The sequence below is a fragment of the Cephus cinctus genome, unplaced genomic scaffold (assembly GCF_000341935.2).
Source record: "Cephus cinctus unplaced genomic scaffold, Ccin1 Ccin1_scaffold0617, whole genome shotgun sequence".
Lineage (NCBI taxonomy): Eukaryota > Metazoa > Arthropoda > Insecta > Hymenoptera > Cephidae > Cephus > Cephus cinctus.
This window is the reverse complement of record NW_014333261.1, coordinates 500,503-521,442: the sequence shown is the minus strand read 5'-3', so window position 1 is coordinate 521,442 and position 20,940 is coordinate 500,503. Positions and strand designations below refer to the sequence as shown.

The window sequence follows — 20,940 nt, the reverse complement described above, 5'->3', positions numbered from 1 at the left end:
TGCGTTATTGGCAAAATCAATTGACAATTTTTACTTTTTTTTATCGTTAAATCGTTAATAGACAAGACGTTGCTGAATCTCAGGGGTTACGCGTTGCGCCTGTTAACCGGCAATCCGAAGTACTGAGTCGTATTAGGGATGCGCCTGTACGACTGCAACCAGACTTGCAGCGACTATTTTCTTCGCTATGATTTACGGCGTTCATACGAAGGGAGGATCACATTTTCTTATCTTTTACACATATTTATTTTTAATCGTCACACGATAATCTCGTATAGTATTTTTAACACTGCGTTTTATTTTAATAGATTTTATAGTCATTTTAGAAATACTTCTAATATGTATTGCGTAGCTTTTGGAATGATATTCGTAGTTCATTAGATTTTTGATTTTTTAACAAGCCGAGCGTATCTAAGTCCATCGTCCAGTGCGTTCAGGAGCAAATCCACATGGTAAGGAGTAGCGTTCACTCCCATCAACCCCATCCTCATGATTTTACCTGAGGTTGGCCCAAGACCACCTGCAAGTTCAACCTTATGCCTGGAAAAATAAGTATACACGTTTGATAAGGTGGATATTCTGGAGCATGGGTTCTCGGTATGTGAAATGTTATTGGTGTTATTACTTTCTCATGGCTTCTTCGATAACCAGTTGGAGTTCAATATTTTCAGGAATTCTTATCGGCACAATCGTAACCAGACGATGCTGCGGATTAGATATATATAATTCCAATCCGCGTCTACGAAGACCTTCCTCCAGTCTCAGCGCGGCGGCCTTATGTCTCATCCAGGATACCGGAAGGGTCTCCTCAGCCAGCTGTGCCAAGGCTTCTCGAAGTCCATAGATCAAAGTGGCACATATGGTATGATGATACATCCTGGGCCCATCGAAGCATCCCCAATATCTTCCAAGGACTGTCATGTCCCAATACAATACCGGGACTTGTGTACGACGCTGGAATATCTTCTTTCTGATCAAACAATATTTACAATTGAATCCTGGACACGAACGATTCGCAGACGACTGACATATTCAGGTCTAATTAAGTTGCAGAAGTGATACGCAATAGGATCGTATAAGTATGCAGAGCAGCGCACGCTGAGACATCATCGGAGTCATCATCGAGACTTGGATGAACTCAGAATCAATTGGGTATGCAGTATAGGTAGTCGATGACTTAATGCTTTTACCCAGGAGATCCTGTCACGTCGTCTAATACTTTGTCCAGGTCTACTTACTCGGCAGCGGGGCTAAAGGAAATGGGAGTGATTCCTGGAGGTGCTCCCAGGACCTTCTGACTTCCTGTATAAACCACGTCCACGGCCCAGCTGTCGGCGTAAAACGGTTCGCCACCTAAGGATGCTACAGTATCGACTATCAGAAGGGCTCCGTATCTGAAAAGGTTTAGAACTATGTAAAACTTTTATTAAATCAATATTAATTATAATATTAACGTAATCTCACCTATGAGCCAGTGGACCGATACCTTCCACGGGTTGCTTCATTCCTGTAGATGATTCAGCGTGTGCTAGAAAAATTACTGCAGGACGGTGTCTCTGCAGAGCTGCTTCCAGATCAGTCAGGGTGGCTGGTACCCCTAGTTCAGTCTCCAAATATTCTACCTGGTACAGTATATGTATATGTATTATCACCTGTCACAGTTTTAGACTCAACAATCACTCACGTGTGCTCCTAGTCTTGTTGACATGTTCGCTGCACGGCTACCCCACTCTCCAGATTTGATTATAAGGACCGTTTCACCAGGTTCAAGAATATTACCTAGTGAGGCTTCCATACCTGCGTGTCCTGAAGCACTAATGGCTAACGTTAAGGTATTCTTAGTTTGGAAGGCATATTGGAGACCCGCCTTGATCTCATCCATCAACTGAAAAGGTATAATAACAAGAATTATGAATCAAATCAGAATCTATATAAACATACTGATATTACCTTTAGGGTTTCCGGATGCAAGTGCCCTAGGAGTTGGTGCTGCAAAGACTTCAGGACTCTTTCTGAACAGTTACTGGGCCCTGGTGCCATTAACGTCTTAACCGGGACTACCAGTGGCTTCAAAAGCTCCTTTGATGGTTCCAGCTCCACTGCGTATTCCTTCCAACCGTATGACATCTTGATTTCTTTATTCAAATAAAATTCCAAAAGATTTTCCTGTAATTATTTTTCTAATTAAAATTATGCTTTTTAGGTGATACAGTATGACAATTGGGAATGCACGAACTTCAATGTTCCACAATGTCTCTTGGCAAGAAGCAAATGGATACTGATGCAAGACAAAATAGTTACACTCAACATTGCTGCTCTTATCAGCAGGGTTAATGATAACCTCAACCTCGTTAGCAGATCAAGCTATATTGTCATCCTGACTGAACAAACTGCTGGGTTGCCAAAATATTGTCAGTGCCAATTGGCTAATAACAGTTCTTGATAAGAGTTGTCAATTCAATATTCCTTTGTGAATAATCAGCTGTGTGATTATTCATGACTGTTGTATCATTGATTATACTCTACAGATCAAATAAATGAATTAACTCTACTAACAATAAGTGTATTACTTTTGAATGATCCTGTATAAACAACTGAAATCGACGACTTAAGTGATAACCCATTTCCAGTAGTCTACGTGAAAGTCAAGGTATATCAGTTTTATACAGACTTCATAAAGTCTATAGTCTATGATTTTTACTTTCATTTTTTTATCTAGTCATAACTACTGTTACTGATAAACCCTTTGGTGATGGTAAATATTTTTTAAGGCAGAGATTATTGTTACCTAATAAATGTTATTTTGACAGTGAACGTTTATACTTGGTTGACAAAAATTCGGAGGTGATATCAACAATAGATACTTTTATCACAATTCTTGCATATACCTTGATAACCCAAAGAATCCTGAGAGCAAAGATAAATTCAATCATTCGCTTGACAATTTATACCGGAAAAAACTGCATTTCTTAATAATTATTTAAATAAAATTATTTATCCGCCATTACGTTTCTTGGTAGTTGCCAATATCATACTTGGACTTTGATATTTTTCACGTTGTAAATCATAAGGATATATGTATAGTCGGTTCATGAGTTTTGATTTTTTTTTTGAGATATCAAAAACACTGATAGTCTTGTCACTGTATAGAATGTTTGCTAAAACTTATGCATACACATCATTTTGCACTGGATATATTTTTTCCCCTGTTTCAGCATATATTTATGTAATTTCATAGAAAACCACGTGTTATTTTATTAAGAATTGTATTGCTGGATGACTGTTAAATAAAAAACACATTGAACTCGTGGACCGACTATACATCTTGTTGTTTAATTATGAAAAAATTTTCATTTACGCACATTTCTTTATTAGATAAACGAACAGTACTTTTACCTTTTTTTAAGTTTCAATACGCTTCATTGTATAGGTAATAAATTACGTTAAATAAAAAAAAAACAATTTGAAATGACATTTTCTTACGAAGAATGTAGAAGAGAACAATTTTTTATTTAAAAATCTCATAACTTACCGAGCCGTTAATTCAATGTAGAAGTTTAGGATTTGAAATAAATAAAAAATAATTCTTGAATCGTTCGTGAGTTCTCGCAGGTCGGAATGCTCGAAGTGGGCCTCCAGCTAATTGTATCATGCATGTCTTTAACGTATTCTTAAATTACGTAATTAAAGTATTAACCACGATGATGCAACTGCTCGTGCTGTCTAATACGCATTAATTGTTGCTGTTGTCGTATTGAATAAATACTAAAAATACATCGGTATCGAGAGAAATATTCCGAGAGCGACGATGATTTTGCCATCGAAAATCGAGTTTACTATTAGTGAAACATCAGGGGTTAGGAGGTGGCACGCAGTCCCGCTACACGGCTCTACAGGAAAGTCCTGTGTAGTTCGAAATTTTACGGCCTAAAATCGAACTCTCTATCGGGAGAACATGAAGGATTAGGAGATGGCGCTTTTACGACGAATGGATCCAATGGCATGAAACAGAGTTTTGGAATTTTACGGCCTAAAATTGAGTTCTGTATCAAGCGAGCATTACCGGGAAGGAAGTGGCACGACACCTCCCGCTGTCTCTACCGGAAAGTACGTCAGTTTTAAGATTTTCCGGTACAGAATCAAAGCTAAAATTAGGAGGTTATAATGGGGTTAGAAGGTATTTAAAACTTATTTGAATCAAACGAAAATTTCTTAGACCTTATCGATGCGTCTTATTGTATTATTTCTAAACGATACTGTTATATTCTCCTGATAGAGCACACTTCATATTGAAAGGAAATATGTAAATGGCAAATGTATTTATTAGATTTACTGGCACGAACATAAGTACAATTTATATTTCCAAGCAGTTGGGCCTTGGAGCAACGTTCTCTGACAATGCTGTGTCAGCAGATGCTGAACACTGAATATTGTTCTTATCATTATTCTATTTGAAAATTGCTGTATCAATTTATTTAATAAATTGACGACAACAATCAGAGTACCCTGTAAAAATTTAAATAAGACTTACGTTAGTGTTCGAAAACATTGAAGCTGGCTGTACCAATGGATACTTTCTCTAGAATTTATTCGTTATTTCATCATATTCCCGTGGCAAGATGTCGCACAAATCATCGTAGCAGGCGTATCAGGATGATAATTAATTCTTCCTGAACAGCGGGAAACTTGAATTAGTCTTCGAGCTCGATTTATACGTGAGCGACGCTTCCTTATCCACCAGCAAAACGGCATTCCGGATCCTTTCACCTGATGCACTTGAAAGTGAATATAGTCTCCTTTTGATTTTCCAAAGATTATAACACCCTTGGATCCACTATCTACTGTCAATTAATCTTCCGTAGTGCGAGAGAAGCCATATTCGAACTTTCCACATATGTTAGCGTCAAGATGATAAATCAACGGGTCCTCAGTTCTAAATCAGTTCCACAGTTTCTCATTCTCTCTAATCCTCTCTCTACTCGCATACGTGAACCAGCAAGATTAACAGGTCGCTTAAATGCCTCAGTAAGTTACATCATCGGAAGCACAAGCATTGCTTATGATTAGTTTAAACGCACTTTTTTTCTCTTTTATTCAAGAGGTACTCCAAAAATTGCCTTATCTATAACAAACTCAAAAATTCCACCAGAACCAACCATTCTTTAAATACACAAAGCTCCTCCAATGATTTAAACATTCTTATTCATCAATCGATGAAAATTCTATAAAATAACACTCGCGTAACATTAATTTTTAATGCAATTTGTAAAAAAAAACATAGGTAACTCGTTGCATTCTGACGCCATTACACCCTCACTTCTAGCTAAACCGCCGAAGTCAATTGTCGAACCAGCATCGAGTCTGCTGCTTCGTTTAAATTGCCGTCACAAATGCATTCGTCTCAAGAAAGAATTCTCAGGTATTACCGTATCGTCTATATTCGTGTGCAGCATCAATAAGTGTCTATAGACATCTGAAACTGTATGTAATTCAGTGTGAGAGTACCTTTAACCCATAACCTTTTCGTGTCGTGAAGTTCTGGTGCCGTTCCGATCCCGAAACAATGGGACGCGAGTCTTGGCGAGTTTAGCCGAACGATACTACGAGACTCAGTTGAGTGTCCGCAAGGCGGCGCGGCCGGTTCGCGTCTCAGTCAACAACCAGTGCAGTCCGAACCGTCGAAGGGAGTGTGTCGTAGCAACGCGGCAATCTTTTATCGATCGGGATCGAGACTTGCCATTCCAGCGTCTCCACAGTGGTGTGTTATGTGCCTAAATTCCTAGTAAGAAATTACATCTGTGTTTGCTTCCTAATACTGTTTGACATTGTTATCAAGTGAATGTGTTTGACGAGAATTTGTTTTCGTACTGTACACAGTAAGAAAGAGAGTAGGGAGAAAGCAAGCATCCTACTACTCTGATTTTCCTTCTTCTTCTTCTTCTTCTTTACACGGCTGACCGGTCCAAGAGGGCGTGCGCGCCTACAACAATGGGCGAACGCCAAACTATTTAATAGAAGAAAGTTACCCCTGTTATTCGCCTTTAATTTAGTGTGGAAATTTCGTCAGTTATCAATAAGAATTTAAAGTAGTTAAATACATTACTGTTCGAGACTCCGTTACTTATTGACGTTGTGTGTGGGCAATGTATCTTTCTCAAGTGGAATCTTCCCTTTGGGACTAGGAACGGTTACTGGTGAGTCTCCTCAAGAGAGTTTTTCTTAGTATTTTTGTTGCCGCTGTATAAACCGCGTTCCGTTGAAGTTTGTCACAAGTGCCGGGTGCGTTCTTTTGGCGGTCAGACATTCAAAATCCACGCGAGACGTCGCCCAAGTGGCTAAATTTAACTTTAATGTTTGACCGGGAAACAAAAAATCCGTTTCATTGGAATTGCCAGGTAGATAGAAAAAGCACAGCAATAAGTCCTTCTGGTGAACCAGGATGGTATACGTGTACTTTAAGCCATCGTGAATCAACTTGCAGGTGCAACAAATAAAAAGAAGGCAAAGAGCAATCTTTTTGAAGCATCCTTTATGTTTCTCATCCACGAAACGAGTCACTCTTCTATTTACTGCTTAGTATTCTGTTCAGGACCGTATTAACGTTATAGACACGTTCAGCCGTGAAGACTTCAATAGGTTCGTTTGAATTGACACACCTGAGTATGACAGAAGGACACCCTCTTGGAAATGGTCTGAGAGACTTTATAAGTATTTAGATCCAATAGAAAAGATAAGACTGGCATTGTGAAAAATTTCCTAGGAGCCATTACAAAAATCGACGTCTGTCGTAACGTCCCTGTAAAAAACTGGAAGCCCAGAGACACGTGGAGAAGTCAGTGTAATATTTTTACCGTAAAGCAACCGTGAAGAATTGTGCATAGTGGCCGGCAGGATTTAGAAAGAGTGACGTAGAGAAGTAGAAAAACAAAAAGAAAAGGAAAAATAAGAAGCACGGGTCCTCCAAATGACAGAGTCCCTTCCAATGGGACAGCAGACTCCTCAGGGCCCCAGGAGACCCTTTAAAAGTAATTTGGGGTTCCGCCCGGCGAAACAGAAATACCACTCGCCCTCCCAACCGCGTCGTAACGAGACAAAACACGCCGTTTAGAAGGGCCCGGGCGCATATTTCGTTGTCGCAACAAAATGGCCCCCCCTGAATGTCCTGCCCTGCGCGCAATTCCTTCTCAAAAATCATTTCTAATAATATATACATACTTATGCTCACATTCTACATCTGCCGGTAGGCTAATAATAAACGTTGACCATTGACACAAGCCAGAGGGAGCGAGACGTTATATACCTACACATATCTGAGAAATATTGGCTGTCTGATGAAAATAAAAAAAATTATTTCGAAATAGGGATTATCAGAGAATCTCTATTGAGTTACCTGTAAATTAATATGGTCTATGGTATTTGTATACGTCGTTACAGGCAGCAATATTATACTATTGAAATTCAAATAGACTTGAAAATACGTTCCTATAAATTTATGAAAAAAAACAATATTACAAATCTTACCTAGTTTTTCTTTTCTCTACAAAGTAAGTACGCCATTCTTTTTTCTTCAATCGATTACAATCTCTAACCTCTTTTGGACATATGGTACCGTCAAGGTCTTCCTATGTCTTATCGTCTCTCTAGTAAGGCTCCCTTCGGTAATTCATTTTGCGTAACGAGTAATGAGCCGATGCGGGCATCGGCCATATAATTGACTCAGGGAAGTCATTAAGGCAGGGTCGACCGCTCGATTTAAAGCCGTACCCTCAAATTCCCATGCAGGATATGAGACGTGTAGAATAATTTCAGACTGTGAACTGTTCCTTTCTGGTTGATTCAGGGCACCTGTTTTTTCTTTCCCCCCTGTATCGTCGTTACTCTTATCTACTGGCATATCTTATCGCTGTAGTCTTCCTTTCTGATTTTTGTGTCCTCCTTCCGCAATCGGCTTCCGCTTGCACAGGATCCACTGGTCAATCTTCTCTCCGACTCCTCTCGACACTGGTAAATTGGGTTTGGTACTTTGGAGACATTTTTTGTCAATGCATTCTTCTCGGAATAATGTCAATCGAAATCCTCAACCTGATATTCATTCGATACGCTTAAACCGTACAGCCGTCAAGGTGTATAAAATACTATAAGGTTCCTCTATAGTCGTAGAATAAAATTGTATCCACGCTGTACACTCTTGAAGAATTTAGTCAAGTACCATTATACGGTTCCGGTACACTAGTCACGATAGGGTCCCTTTATCGGCACACACAATTATTGCCTCAATAATGCTAATGTCTCTTAATGGTCTCTCATAGACTGTGTAAATAGTACGTGCACGCAGTGCCATAAGAATTGTTGAATGTAAACCCAGTAAAGAAAAGTATTAATGGCAGTAAGGAATTTTCTACACGATTACAGTTGTCAATTGAAAGTTCAACGACCGGCTTTTGTTTAATAGCGAATAATAATATTTAAAAAATAGTCTCAATCAAAAAAAAAAAAGTCACATTCATAACCTCAATGTTACAGTGATGGCGACCAAGGATTGATCAAGGAAGAGGAAGAAAAAAGGAAGCAAGGCTATCTCGTTAGGATGAGAAAAGGATGATCAATGGCCTCGTCCCTGGGTGCGGGTCCTCCAGGTCTGGCTCCAGGACCCCGACGAGCCAACCTGGAGTTTCCACCGCCACCACCGTATCCGCCTCCACTAGGACAGATCACCCCTACAGTCGTCGTAGAGGCGAGTCCTTCTACGTCATCCACGCGTCATCATCAGGACTACTCCTACGCGTACTATGAACCAGGACCCAGTCGTCTTCATCGACCTCTGTTACCCGAACAGCCTCCACCTCGAGAACCTGAACCTCTGAAACGTCATACTTACGTGACGCGATATGGTACCGAGGAGAATATCTATGAGGAAATCTCTGAACTCAGGTACCGGCCTCTTGGTCCAGCTAATATTGTCAGTGATAAGAGCTGATTGTATTTTGTAATTAGGGTCTCGCGTCACTTGGCCTCACTCTTTTGAACCCTTGTGGTGTACGCGTGATCTCTCACTTTGTTCCAAGAATCCTATCAGTCCAGTTCGCTCTAGGAGAGACACGGCATTGTTCAGGATGATGCGTGCACTTCCACAATGGGGATTTTCTGCGGGACCAGGGTTATCGGTGGCCAGTGGCGATAGGGTGGCGATAGCAGGGCAAATAAATGGAATAATAATAATAATCGGTTCACTTGTTACTTTACAGCCGTCAATGTCGCAGAGCGCAGGGTACCCGGCGCAACCTTCTGGAGGAGGAAGTGCGAAGAGTTCAGTCACGTCATCGTCGAGTATTGGGGGAATTGAATCTCAGCGTGGAGGCTATGTTGATGCCAAGCCCTGGTACCGACGTTGATTCAGCTCCGAGTCATCCTGAAGTATCCGTCGATGAACTCTTGGCCACCGTCGGTCCCACCGACGAACTCTTGTCGCCTGTTGGCTGCGACCTGGACAGCGGTTTCAGCGGCAGTTCAAGTGCTAGTTATAGGTTCGTTGAGAGCAGACGTTATATTTGATTCTGAGTAGAATTTTATTGGATGCTTAAGCAGCGTGTTTGCCGGCGGTCCGAGTAATGTTCTTGTAATGCAGATAATGTATTTTTACTGTCTGGGAACGTGTCGGTGCTTTGTTCTCCATTCAGTGGTACCGATAACACCATTTATGTCGGCAGTTCTGGCTAGGGGGATTTCTGAAAAAGTCGTAGGGAGAGGATCACATTGAGGGTATGTATTTACTTGATGTCTCTTTTGCTAGATCTGGCTTGGGATCGCTCAGGAGAGGATTGGGCAGGACGAGCACCCCGGAGCTAATAGCCGCCAGTGGACAGAGAAAAGGGAAGGCTGTTATGCTGTGGAAGAAAGGTTTGAAGGGATGGAGAAAGCTGCAATCCCTTGGCTCAGTGGGACACAAGGGTGAGTACTTGGAGTATACACGTTGGTAGGACTTAGCGTTAGATTTGCCGTCTCTCGAGGTCACGCCTCGACTGTATTGCGAACGGATATTGCGTTGGGCAATTCGTCGGAGTACTTTGTGAGAAATGAACCGTAGATCCCTAGAGAGCCGGTGAGATAATTTTCTAAGGAAAGTGTGAAAATTCCTATCAAGATCATGACCCAGTTGATTACGGCTTGGTGTTTTTCATGGTTTGTTATGAAAAGGAGGGACAAAAAATAGATGCTGTTACGCAGAGAAAAGGAACGAACCGTAAGATTTCATTTGTTTTCATTATTATTATTATTTTTTTTTAATAATGACGTATGAATTTCACAAAGGTCAGTGTGTATTAGTTTTCTTTTTTTCTTTCTTTCCTAAAAAGATCCAAAAGAGGTGATTAAACTGAAACAACCCTCGGCTTCTTTCTCACGTGTATCAGGTCCATTTGGCCCAACTTCCTACGGAGGCTGCTACAATAGGAATTCTTTTGCGCGGATCGCAGCCGGGTGAGAATTAAAAAAAAAAAAGATAAACAAGGAGCGAAGGAGAGAAGATCGGGAATGAGAAATAATTCGTTTGATTTACCTGGGGCGAACGGTGGCTAATGCGATCGTACGCGGAGGAGGATGACGGGACGAGGTGATGCTGCCGGTTAGCAAAGTGAAAACAATAGGAGGAGGATTGTAGGGCTGTTAATAATGGCCAGCGGAATGGCTGAATGGAGAGGTATCGCGCTCGTTCATGAGAACGCGGCCCGAATGACGCAAGCGCTTATTCGTTGGACCGGCTCTCGCGGTCGGCCGAGTTAATTATTGGTACTTGCCGAGGGTCAGGCGAAGGGTCACTCGCCAGAGGAGCAGATGCGAGCCACGTGCATCGTACCCTCCATTTCATTCTTCCACTCTCACTCTGTTTCTCCTGGTGCCCTTCTCCCTTTCTCTCTCTCTCTCTCTCTCTCTCTCCCTGCCCTCTCTCTATTTCACTTATTTATTTTCACGCTCAGTCTCTCCCTCTTGCTTCCTTGCGCGAACAACGCACTCCTCTGTCTCCGTCTCTACCTCGTACTCTTATTTTGTGTCCTTGACGCTCGATCGTGTACATACTAATAACCGATTACGACTAGGGTCACGTGATTGCTGAGATGAAGCAAAAAAAAAAAATACGATTACGGACGACAAAACTTTTTCAAACCCCCCTACGACATAGGTAAGACCGCGGTGCACGTAATTAACGAAATTTACGTATTTTTGATTTTCATTATCTCAGTTGGGCAGTATTGAACGTTTATTGGCTTATCAGTTTCACATCTTATTGGCAATCTTCTCTACGGCATGCAATATCCTCGTCATTATCGTTCTATTTTCCTCATCCCGTCTTTTCGTATATTCCAGAAGCTCCGCCAGTCTCCGCTCCGTGGCGCACTCGTGACTCTCATCCCGATCGGCAGCCACCTTCCTCACTTTCCTACCACGTTCCCTGGTACACTGGTCCATGCTACCTGCGCCGCAGCCATTCTCCTCCTGGTATGCACTTTCCTGGCTGCGCTTCAACTTGGACAGATCCTTCACTGATATCGTTGCCGAGGGCCGTACCGTCTTCAAGGACAATTCCGTCGCCCTTGGTAATCTCGATACGGGATTGTCCTTATTCACGCGCAAGCTTCTCGATTCCACGAGACTTGCTATCCTGGAATTTCGTCATTTTAAATCCGGTACGTAACTTACCGTCCACGTGGATACGGCAGAGAATCATTCTGACGCTCTACCTTACCGTCCAAGTCGATGCATTCAGCTGATACAAAGTGACTCCAAGGATTTACTTTACCATCGGATACACGGTGAACGTACTTCAGCCGTTACGGTAATGACTTGCACTGTAATCAGGTGGTTATATAATAATTAGTACCTTGAATTTTTAACTGAATTATTCGGTGCCCTCGGGATCTTCTCAATCTCAATGTAACAATCTTCCTGTAGAGCCTGAATACGTTGGAGAGCATCTATGGAGTCCTTGGTATCCTTCCAGTCCTTGTAATCCTTGTCGATGTCGATGTCCTCGTCTGGTGAGGCAGTCTCGTCGGGCGTTACGGATACGCAGAGAAATTCGTGAGGATCGATAGGACCGTCATCTACGTCGTCAACGAGAATGGAAGTCCTCTGTGCGAATCCAAGGACCTCGTCGATCGCCGTATAAAATGGCCAGGATACGTCATCCACCTTGTTCCTGTCTCCGTGTACTGGATTTTTCAATTCCTTTCAAGAATTATTATTTATTAGAAATTTTGCTCAGCTCGGTTACACCGAATACACCTAGTGCGTCACCTTACTTTGTACTGCTGGAGTAAATTTGACCACTTCTTCTTGAGCACCCTGTAATGCACGTCAGCCATGATTGTGGGAAACTCCTCGCGCATTTGTCGTAGGATGAATCTGAAATTGTTTTTTTCATTATTCCACGGAAATCATATCTCTGCGTTTCAACGTTTGCTACAGACAGATTCGTAATAACGATCGAAATGAAACGCATGCGCTGGACAATCGTCCTGGGAAAATAAGTACCGGGCTATAACATTTTTTTTTTTTTTTTTTTTTTTTTTTTTTTTTTTTTTTTTTTTTTTTTTTTTTTTTTTTTTTTTTTTTTTTTTTTTTTTTTTTTTTTTTTTTTTTTTTTTTTTTTTTTTTTTTTTTTTTTTTTTTTTTTTTTTTTTTTTTTTTTTTTTTTTTTTTTTTTTTTTTTTTTTTTTTTTTTTTTTTTTTTTTTTTTTTTTTTTTTTTTTTTTTTTTTTTTTTTTTTTTTTTTTTTTTTTTTTTTTTTTTTTTTTTTTTTTTTTTTTTTTTTTTTTTTTTTTTTTTTTTTTTTTTTTTTTTTTTTTTTTTTTTTTTTTTTTTTTTTTTTTTTTTTTTTTTTTTTTTTTTTTTTTTTTTTTTTTTTTTTTTTTTTTTTTTTTTTTTTTTTTTTTTTTTTTTTTTTTTTTTTTTTTTTTTTTTTTTTTTTTTTTTTTTTTTTTTTTTTTTTTTTTTTTTTTTTTTTTTTTTTTTTTTTTTTTTTTTTTTTTTTTTTTTTTTTTTTTTTTTTTTTTTTTTTTTTTTTTTTTTTTTTTTTTTTTTTTTTTTTTTTTTTTTTTTTTTTTTTTTTTTTTTTTTTTTTTTTTTTTTTTTTTTTTTTTTTTTTTTTTTCATTATTGAGATTCAGATACCATCTCTATTATTGATATATATGTATATATACACATATGTATGTCGTAAATGAAACTTATAAGAATAGCGAGGAAAGAGATATAATTTATTCAGCGCTCGAAAGCCTCTCTATATCTTGCTGTTATTCGTATTATACTTTGAGACTAGTAATGGTATCGCATTGATAGTAGGTATCCGGTTATACGAGTGTTGTATATATTATTCCGTATCACTCTGTGTATTACATATACATCAAGCGCAGCATCCGAGAACCTGCGATTCGTGGACTCGATAGCAGAGACTTCTTTCGCGGCGTATAAGTGTCGTAAAGCGTGCACGCGGATACGCGTACAATGAGAACAAGATGCATCGGGTTATCGCGTTATGCAACTATGTTATTATTCCCGTGTTACTTGCGAATGGGTGAACCTAGTTGGTGACCGCGTGCGAGATGTGAACTATTTTCGAATTCAGAACGAGTGCCATCGGGAAAACTAGCGTGATTATGAATCAGGTGGTGAGACCATACTACTAGGCTCTGTTTGCGCTTGATGTTTGCAATCGTCAGATTCTTCTTATCGGGGCCGACTTTGTCCTACGTGGTCACTGTGGATACTACTTTTCATGCGAAATGAAGTATCCGTTTAAGGGAGCCTGAACTCTCATGGAAAAAGAGGCAGGGGAACCGAAGAAAAATTGTTTAATTAAAAAAAAAAGGCAGCAAGGGACTCTATTGAGTGTGAACGTAGGTTGATAATTGTTTGACGCTTGTCTTTATAAAAATTGATCTCTTTCCAGAGGATATACTTTTGTGCTGCAGCAGCCGTTCAATCCTCGCAAGCTCCACTTGGTATATACAGTATACTAATTACTTGTACTTACTCCCAACCCGCCTGCGCAGAATACTTGCGACCCGTGAACAGCTTCCCATTTTCCTTTCTCAGCTGAATGAAGCGACACGTGAGGTTCTCGGTCCCTGCAAGAAAAACAGAACGATCGAACGTTAGTGAATGAAATTCGTGAAGCGACTGATACGGCATACTAATGGTAATGAATCATAAAATTGTGTTAACGAGACTTGTCACGTCAGTCCCAAGCAGTAGTTGGCCGATGATCGGGAAATCTCAGAATCATAGTAAAAAAAACTCACATCGGAACTTGGTCTGGTGATAAGCCTGCGTCATAACCTCGGATCGAAAAACTTATCATGTTCGGACGTTCTAATGCGTACTAAAATGTAGACCTCGTTTCAGTCCTCGCCGAAAATAAGAGGGGATAAAGCTAGTGCAGGCGGTGGAGAGAGCACAGAGTGAACCAGTCAGGTAGTGGGGATGCTCCAACGCAAACTCATTGGCAGACGCCAAGATTATTATCAACGAAAACAAACCGACTCGCCATCTCTGCATTGCACCGGCAAACACCCTCCTGCATCCGCTGCACTTGGACCCTAGAGAGTCCCTGTTTTACCGACAATTCTATCGTTAGTCCTCGACCTACCCACTGTGCTTACAGGCCTGTGGTTTGTAATTCTTTATTTTTTTATTATCCACGTTCGAACCGCGACTAACGGAGTGATCACGAGAAAAAAATAAGAGTGCATCACTTTTTCATTTTTCATTCGCTTCCAACTTCGGTCTACTCTTCGCTGTTCAGTATTCTTCACGGTCTGCCTGCACACGTCGGAAGCGCTACGCACTTCCGCAGTGTCGGATTTCGCCTTGTTAAGAGTCTCGTGTGTCGCGCTGGATACTTTTTCAAGCATCCTAAACGTTTTTTGCCCTGGAACTCAATAATTAGTATGACCTTATTTTTTCTGGCTGTCTCAAGAGTTTTAATGGGGTTCGGGAGGATACGAGTTCGGAACTTTTGAAGCATACTGTACCTCCCTGGTGCATAGCTGAGACCTGGAGGGGTTGGTTGCATCGTTACGGTGCAGCTGAGAGCTAGGCTCGTTTGTACACACAGCTAGACACACGGGATGCACCGGGGATCCTAAGCGTCACGCTTCTTGAATAGGCCAAAATTTTCTCTGTTCCCCCCTCTCTCTCTCTCTCTCTCCGAGCCATTTAATTAACTTTACAATAATCTCATGATCGAGTGACCGAGTCACAGCATCTTATGCTGGTACACGACCTATGGCTATTCAGTCCTGACCCAATGCTTCAGCAATGTGTATGCTTATCATGCTATTCTATTCGTTGCTACTGGCATTCTGTAGTTGGGAGATTGATTGTGCGCGTTTCAAGCAATACTCCCCATTCATTATGGTCTCTACTTTCAAATGGAATATAAGCGTCACAGCATTGCCGGTAGATATGCCTGTTTCCTGGAGCAGCGTGCTCATAACAATGACTGGGTTATTGTACTTTGGTACATACAGGCTCCTTCAGCTTGAGAGTATGAGTCGACTTTCAACCCCTTGTTTTTTAATTTACATATTTCTATAAACTGAACTCAGATGGATCAACAGTGGATTTTATTTAGACTAATTAGAAATTCTTAATGCTAATCGGATTACTATGGGCGAAGGCTAACGGTGTATAGGACTGAAAAATGTAATATCATATAGCTTTTTTTTTATTGTTTCTTATTGTCATACTGGCTATCTCCATATTGCAAAATGTTTGCTGTTTGACAGCTGTCAAATTGGAATGTTACCTTTGAGCTGGATGACTCTGTATACATCTAGCGTGTATCATAACGTAAACTAAAGATCGACAATGGTGCCATCTAGTATTCGTATAAGAAATTATGCCTTTCGTCTCTCACCAACCAATACCACTCACTCACCCTGTCTCTCTTTCTCTCGCAGCACTTGGTTCACAGTCTATCCCTGTGAGACAGTGCTGCCCTCTCAGTCATCTAGCTTCGTTTCCCATCAAACTCCCTCAGTGCATGACGGCTATGCGGTCCGGCGCCGCGGCCATGTTTACCGTCTCGCTGGTGCTTCTTTGTTGCCGCATTGTTGCCGTCGTAGACGACAGCGAGGACGCTCCGAGTGTAATTATGCCTACGGGCGGCACGTGTTCGCGAATGAAGTGAAGTGCACCGTCGACGGATTCCTCGACGATGGACGAGCTTCACAACGGCGTGGTCCTCATAAAATGTGAGTGTGGTGTCCACGGCTTCTATTCTTCGGAAGCGTCCAGGAGTCTGTCGAAATATCAGGATCAAACATAGTAGCAACGGGCCCTTGCATATACAAGATACATTCGCGAAGCGTCCTACCGGCATATACCACACGGAAACAAATAATTCTATGAAAACACCACGCTATAGTATAACTATTGCACGCGACTTTGTTGTACACTAACACATAACTATATTGTTAAGTATTATAATGAATTAGAAGCAGTGAGAGAGGGCATTTACCGCGGGTGGCCTATGACGAGACCCTCTCCCTTTCCTGCCACGGTGAAGAGGCGCGGCGTAACTATTGTCCATGCCTGGTACTACAGTCTGTCACCGTTAAAGTGATACCCCACGGACTTTCTATCGCTCGTTGCGGCATCGCCAGCTGGTAAAAAACAACGCTTAATGTTTTTCATAAGAATTTCTGGTTAGGACCTCTCTCGGAGCTATTACTAATTGTATCCGTCTTGGTTTCGCGGACGATCTTTCCCTTCTGTTACAGTATAGCAGAAGTTAGCATTCATCAGGACTTTGTCGGTTCTTGAACGTGACGCTCGGTCCCTGAACTGTTTTGCGTGGGCTAGTATGTGTCAGGGTGCCTTGAAACATCCCGGGAGGTGAACTATTCTCCTCGGGAGACCATGACCCATCTACAAGTCCAAGATGTTGTTTTACGTGTGCTGGTATATCTCTCGTGATTTTATTTCTTCGTGCCAAGGAAATATCTATACTTATACCGCGTTGTGTTCAAAACGAAAATTTATATTGACATAGGTTTCCAGTTGTCGGCTAGAATGGGTTTACGTGTCACTGTCCCCCGGGTATGTGTGGGCAGAGTGTATTTCATTGAGATACCGACGTTCAGAATATCAAGTGGTGGGAGTAATTTGGAATTTTTTTTTTTCTCTTTTAGAAATTACACAGTAATACTTGGTAAAATAATATCACAGTCAGATGCCACGAGGATGCCCTAAAATAACATCCTGCACGATGTTTAAAGAATATCTATTGATATTCTTTGGAGTCCTCGAAATAGTCGACAATTCTTTCCTGTCTTCTCTGATATACAGACCACATGCTGAATGACAAGGAGAAAATGATCAATGCGGATTATCAATTGTATCAAGTCATTCATGAGCTATACTACCATATAAACCCAGTGCTGGAATGCCTGAAACCTGTTTCCAATGAATTCCCACCATTGTGAGTAACGAGTTTCCATAATATAATATTCAATCACAACGTAAGGACCGTGGGACCAAATAATCAATACAGTTTCAGATTTATTTTTAAGAAGACACTGAAACAAAGCCCAATCATTACAATCGCCAATTCTGATAGAATCCTGGAGATACGAGGCAGCGAACTCCCAAGCAAAGGCCTAGAGGAGCGCAATTAAATGCGAGGGCAATTCAATTAATCACGAGTCGCACAAAACCGTCCTTCGCCGAGAGTTTCCGGAAACGTAAACAGGATTTCAGTCTGTCCACGTATACCTATCAACGGACGCACACTGTTAATGCAGATAGAGAAAGAGAGAGAGAGAGAGAGAGAGAGAGAGAGAGAGAGAGAGAGTGCGATGAACGAGAGAGAAATAAATATCACAAACGAAATGGCTCACCGGTGTCCCAAGAAGAATCCGAGAAATTAGATCAGTCACTTAATTCAGGCCAAGTAATTAAATTCCACTCGGCTACTCTTTTGTCCGCGGACAGTCGAGCAAGCTAATAGGATCCTGACTCATCCGCCATGTTGAACTACGTATTCGTATCGTTACTGTAACTATCATTATGGATAACTTTATCGATTTCCGTATTCCCCTGGTCCTTATTATATACATATATACACACACACACATATATATATTTAATTTCATCTACAGACAATATAAAACCCCTGTACAATCGAAACTCGCTCACAGCTTGTGGAATCGATAGCGAGTGGGCGAAGAAGCGGCCCATTGTAAATCGTCCGATATAGCTGATTCCCACGCGATCCGGTTGCGTTCCCTGGTACACCTGCGTAGTTTGCCCTGGGCCTGCTTGCGTAGGGTCTTTCACCATCCACGGTACCTTGCCAAGACCCAATTGCACACTTGTAAACCCAAGGAAAGCTCCGAGCGAGTGTCCCTTAATCTCCTGAGTCGACGAATGACGTATTTAATACGTGTAGGAAGGATACAGTGCTAAATAATGATATGCTGTTGCGTATTAACCGTAATTAGGTCGAGTCCCAGTGCTACGAGAGTTTACATACAATTAATTTAGTCAGGGTCTGTTTGTGCGTAGGACCCAAAAGACCCAATGACAATAGAAAAGAGGAACTAGTGTTTCACGAGATGCGTGATCTTTCGCGTGGACGTAAAATCCTTTTTTTTTTTTTTTTTCAATTTTGACAGAGACCAAAAACTTCATCCTGTCTGCTTAACGCCCACGCGTACAGGTTTTTTCGTTCCGCGGTGGTGGCACACCTGCGTGGTTCGCCTAGGGCCCATTTTCGTACCCAATTACGCGGTTATGAAAGAAAAAAAATATATAAAAATTACATGCCCTATTCCACGTACTCGACTGCCTATATACCATATAAATACATATGTACACATACGTACGCACTCCACTGTCCACGGTGTTCAGAAACTCGATGAAAAATCAAGAGCAGACCGAGCGAGCGGGTTTCGTAGGTGGAATGTTCTCGCGTGGGATTAACAAATAAGCTAGAAGCAGAAACGATAAACCCACTGTACTCCTCGCGTACCAGCGTACAATCCTAACGGAAAGTAACAGCGGTGACAAAAGTCGTACGAAGAAAAAGTACGCGTAACGTAACGTATCCTTTGGCATCCTCACAAAATTCGGTGACGAATTTCACTCCCCTTCGCCGTATAAAACTGTTACCGCATGCACTCGCATATCACCGCACATAGTCGAACCTCGATGTACTTTACTCGGAGTCTATAGGTACTGGTCTTCTACGCTTACAGCGATACTCTTACGCGCGAGCACGTAGTGGTAAGAGACTCTAAACGCGCTTAGCAGCCACATAGAAATGTATGTATGCATCTCGCTACAGCAACGCGCTTAAACGCTATGCTGGTACATGTGATATGTAATAACTATATATAGTATAACCCTCTGCTCCGTTGTATACACACTGGTATATACCACTCGTGCGTCTATAGTCTATAATACAACCAGTGACTTTATATATACGTGCCTTCACATACGGGCGGTTCTATGGTTACGTGTCCTGCGTATCTGTAGGTCTCTCTCTCTCTATATATATATATATATATATGTACGCACATGACTGATATACACCATATACGCTTGATACGCAACGTGTGGGTAGATGCTACAGCGAGAAGGAACGACTGACCGTCGAAGAACAGTGTGTAGTATCGTCCCTGTGCTCCGCTCAGTCGGTCGGCTCTCGTTTTCTGCCGTCTTTCCTTCTCGCAACCAACACTGGCGTTCCGCGACTGCGAACACACCCACAGCCTTGCTTCGCTATTGGCAGTGTTAACCCGTGTCAGTGCCGTGAGCCGTGTTGTTACTCGTTGTTATTGTTCCTTGTTACACGCCGTAGAGAACCCCGAGTGGCGCATCGTCCGTGGTGCTTCGCGTGCTCCTTGCTCGTTCAAGCTCCACCAGGAGGTGCTTGTTCTTGTTGTCGCTGATCTCTTGGCTGTCTGCTCGTCTTCCTAACACTTCGCCAATGGTATTTTCTCGCTTTGGTATTTATTTTGTTCACCAGGAGGCGCAGGCTACGTGCCAGGTACTCTCGCTCTCTCCTGCTCTCCTGTGCCTCGTTCGCTCGCTCCCTTTAATCGCTTCTGCACGCCTGTTCTTGTTCCTTCGCCCGTACCCGTCGGGCTACCACTCGGAAATGTCTTTCTCTTGTTTCACGTAGAACGCACGCACCCCGTGTACCGTTTTAGAACCGCTGCCGAATCCTTTGAATCTCTCTGATCTGTGTTACGTTGCCGTTTCCTAATACCCCCGTGTACCTGCCTACACCTACCACAATGCGCTATCCATTTACGCGATTACAGCCTGTTGTAATTTAATTGTCATATACTGTTACCGCTCCCGGGGTACTATAACGAAATCGTATCCTACGTGTGCGAATAATCGTTTGGCCGAGTTAGCGCGAACTCACTATGTACAATTCGAATTAATCGCACTATCTTATATTGGATATAAGCGTACCTAGGCTTGTGTATTTTTTATCGCTCCCTCGTACCTAACGTCCATCTACACCAGTATCCTCTGCGGAGACGTTCGCGAGGTGGGAATGGTTTTTTTTTATACGAACCATTATGCAACCGTACTGGAACACATCCACTGACCCAAGGTCCTTCCACTAACGTACTGTGACTTCGTTATACCGTGTATCTTCCTATAGTGAAATTCATTTGAATTTTGATGTTTTATTATTCCTCCACAACGCGCGAGTCCGGGATCTCTGTATTATTTGGCGAACATATTTTCCGTCTTCCTCTACGCTGTATCGACGACAGAGAGAGAAAAGGGTCTTTCAGTTTATTTGTTCTAGTCGCGCTAGGCGCAGAATTAACAAGCGCGCGTCAGCACGCGGGGTTAATAAACGGGACGTTAAATAAATCCTGATCCGTGGTGGGGTGGAGGGGGGGGGGGTAGAGGG

The 20,940-nt window shown here is 41.6% G+C and overlaps 3 protein-coding genes across 13 annotated transcripts in view; 1 reads left to right on the top strand and 2 right to left on the bottom strand.

The window, feature by feature from the left end:
• Nucleotides 1-227: 227 nt before the first annotated feature.
• On the bottom strand, nt 228-4,688 carry LOC107269243 (serine--pyruvate aminotransferase, mitochondrial). Of its 3 annotated transcripts, none has more exons than XM_015742874.2 (7): nt 4,532-4,688; nt 1,951-2,166; nt 1,685-1,885; nt 1,465-1,622; nt 1,239-1,394; nt 626-970; nt 228-540 (listed from the first exon to the last, which is right to left on the bottom strand). In XM_015742874.2, the coding sequence occupies exons 1-7, from the start codon at nt 4,547-4,549 to the stop codon at nt 378-380; spliced, it is 1,257 nt and encodes a 418-aa protein (XP_015598360.1). In that variant the 5' UTR covers nt 4,550-4,688; the 3' UTR covers nt 228-377. The 3 variants fall into 3 exon arrangements, with proteins under 3 accessions (XP_015598360.1, XP_015598362.1, XP_015598361.1); XM_015742876.2 differs by lacking the exon at nt 4,532-4,688 and adding an exon at nt 3,533-3,629; XM_015742875.2 differs by lacking the exon at nt 4,532-4,688 and adding an exon at nt 2,237-2,349.
• A 639-nt stretch (nt 4,689-5,327) lies between these two features.
• The window catches only part of LOC107269240 (rho guanine nucleotide exchange factor 10), a 24,025-nt gene continuing 8,412 nt past the window's right edge, over nt 5,328-20,940 (top strand). Inside the window, exons 1-4 of one of the 9 annotated variants that reach the window (XM_015742867.2) lie at nt 5,328-5,758; nt 8,524-8,931; nt 9,246-9,524; nt 9,791-9,948. In XM_015742867.2, the coding sequence (XP_015598353.1) occupies nt 8,606-8,931; nt 9,246-9,524; nt 9,791-9,948 (763 nt within the window). In that variant the 5' untranslated portion in view covers nt 5,328-5,758; nt 8,524-8,605. Of the gene's footprint in view, nt 6,195-8,523; nt 8,932-9,245; nt 9,525-9,790; nt 9,949-16,118; nt 16,253-17,191; nt 17,212-17,239; nt 17,482-17,636; nt 17,744-19,674; nt 19,996-20,940 lie in introns of those variants that run through there. The other 8 variants (XM_015742866.2, XM_015742865.2, XM_025086511.1 and 5 more) reach the window with 8 other exon arrangements.
• Nucleotides 11,215-14,452, bottom strand: LOC107269246. Its single transcript, XM_015742880.2, has 5 exons — nt 14,297-14,452; nt 14,029-14,122; nt 12,297-12,399; nt 11,876-12,222; nt 11,215-11,656 (listed from the first exon to the last, which is right to left on the bottom strand). The coding sequence occupies exons 1-5, from the start codon at nt 14,328-14,330 to the stop codon at nt 11,272-11,274; spliced, it is 963 nt and encodes a 320-aa protein (XP_015598366.1). The 5' UTR covers nt 14,331-14,452; the 3' UTR covers nt 11,215-11,271.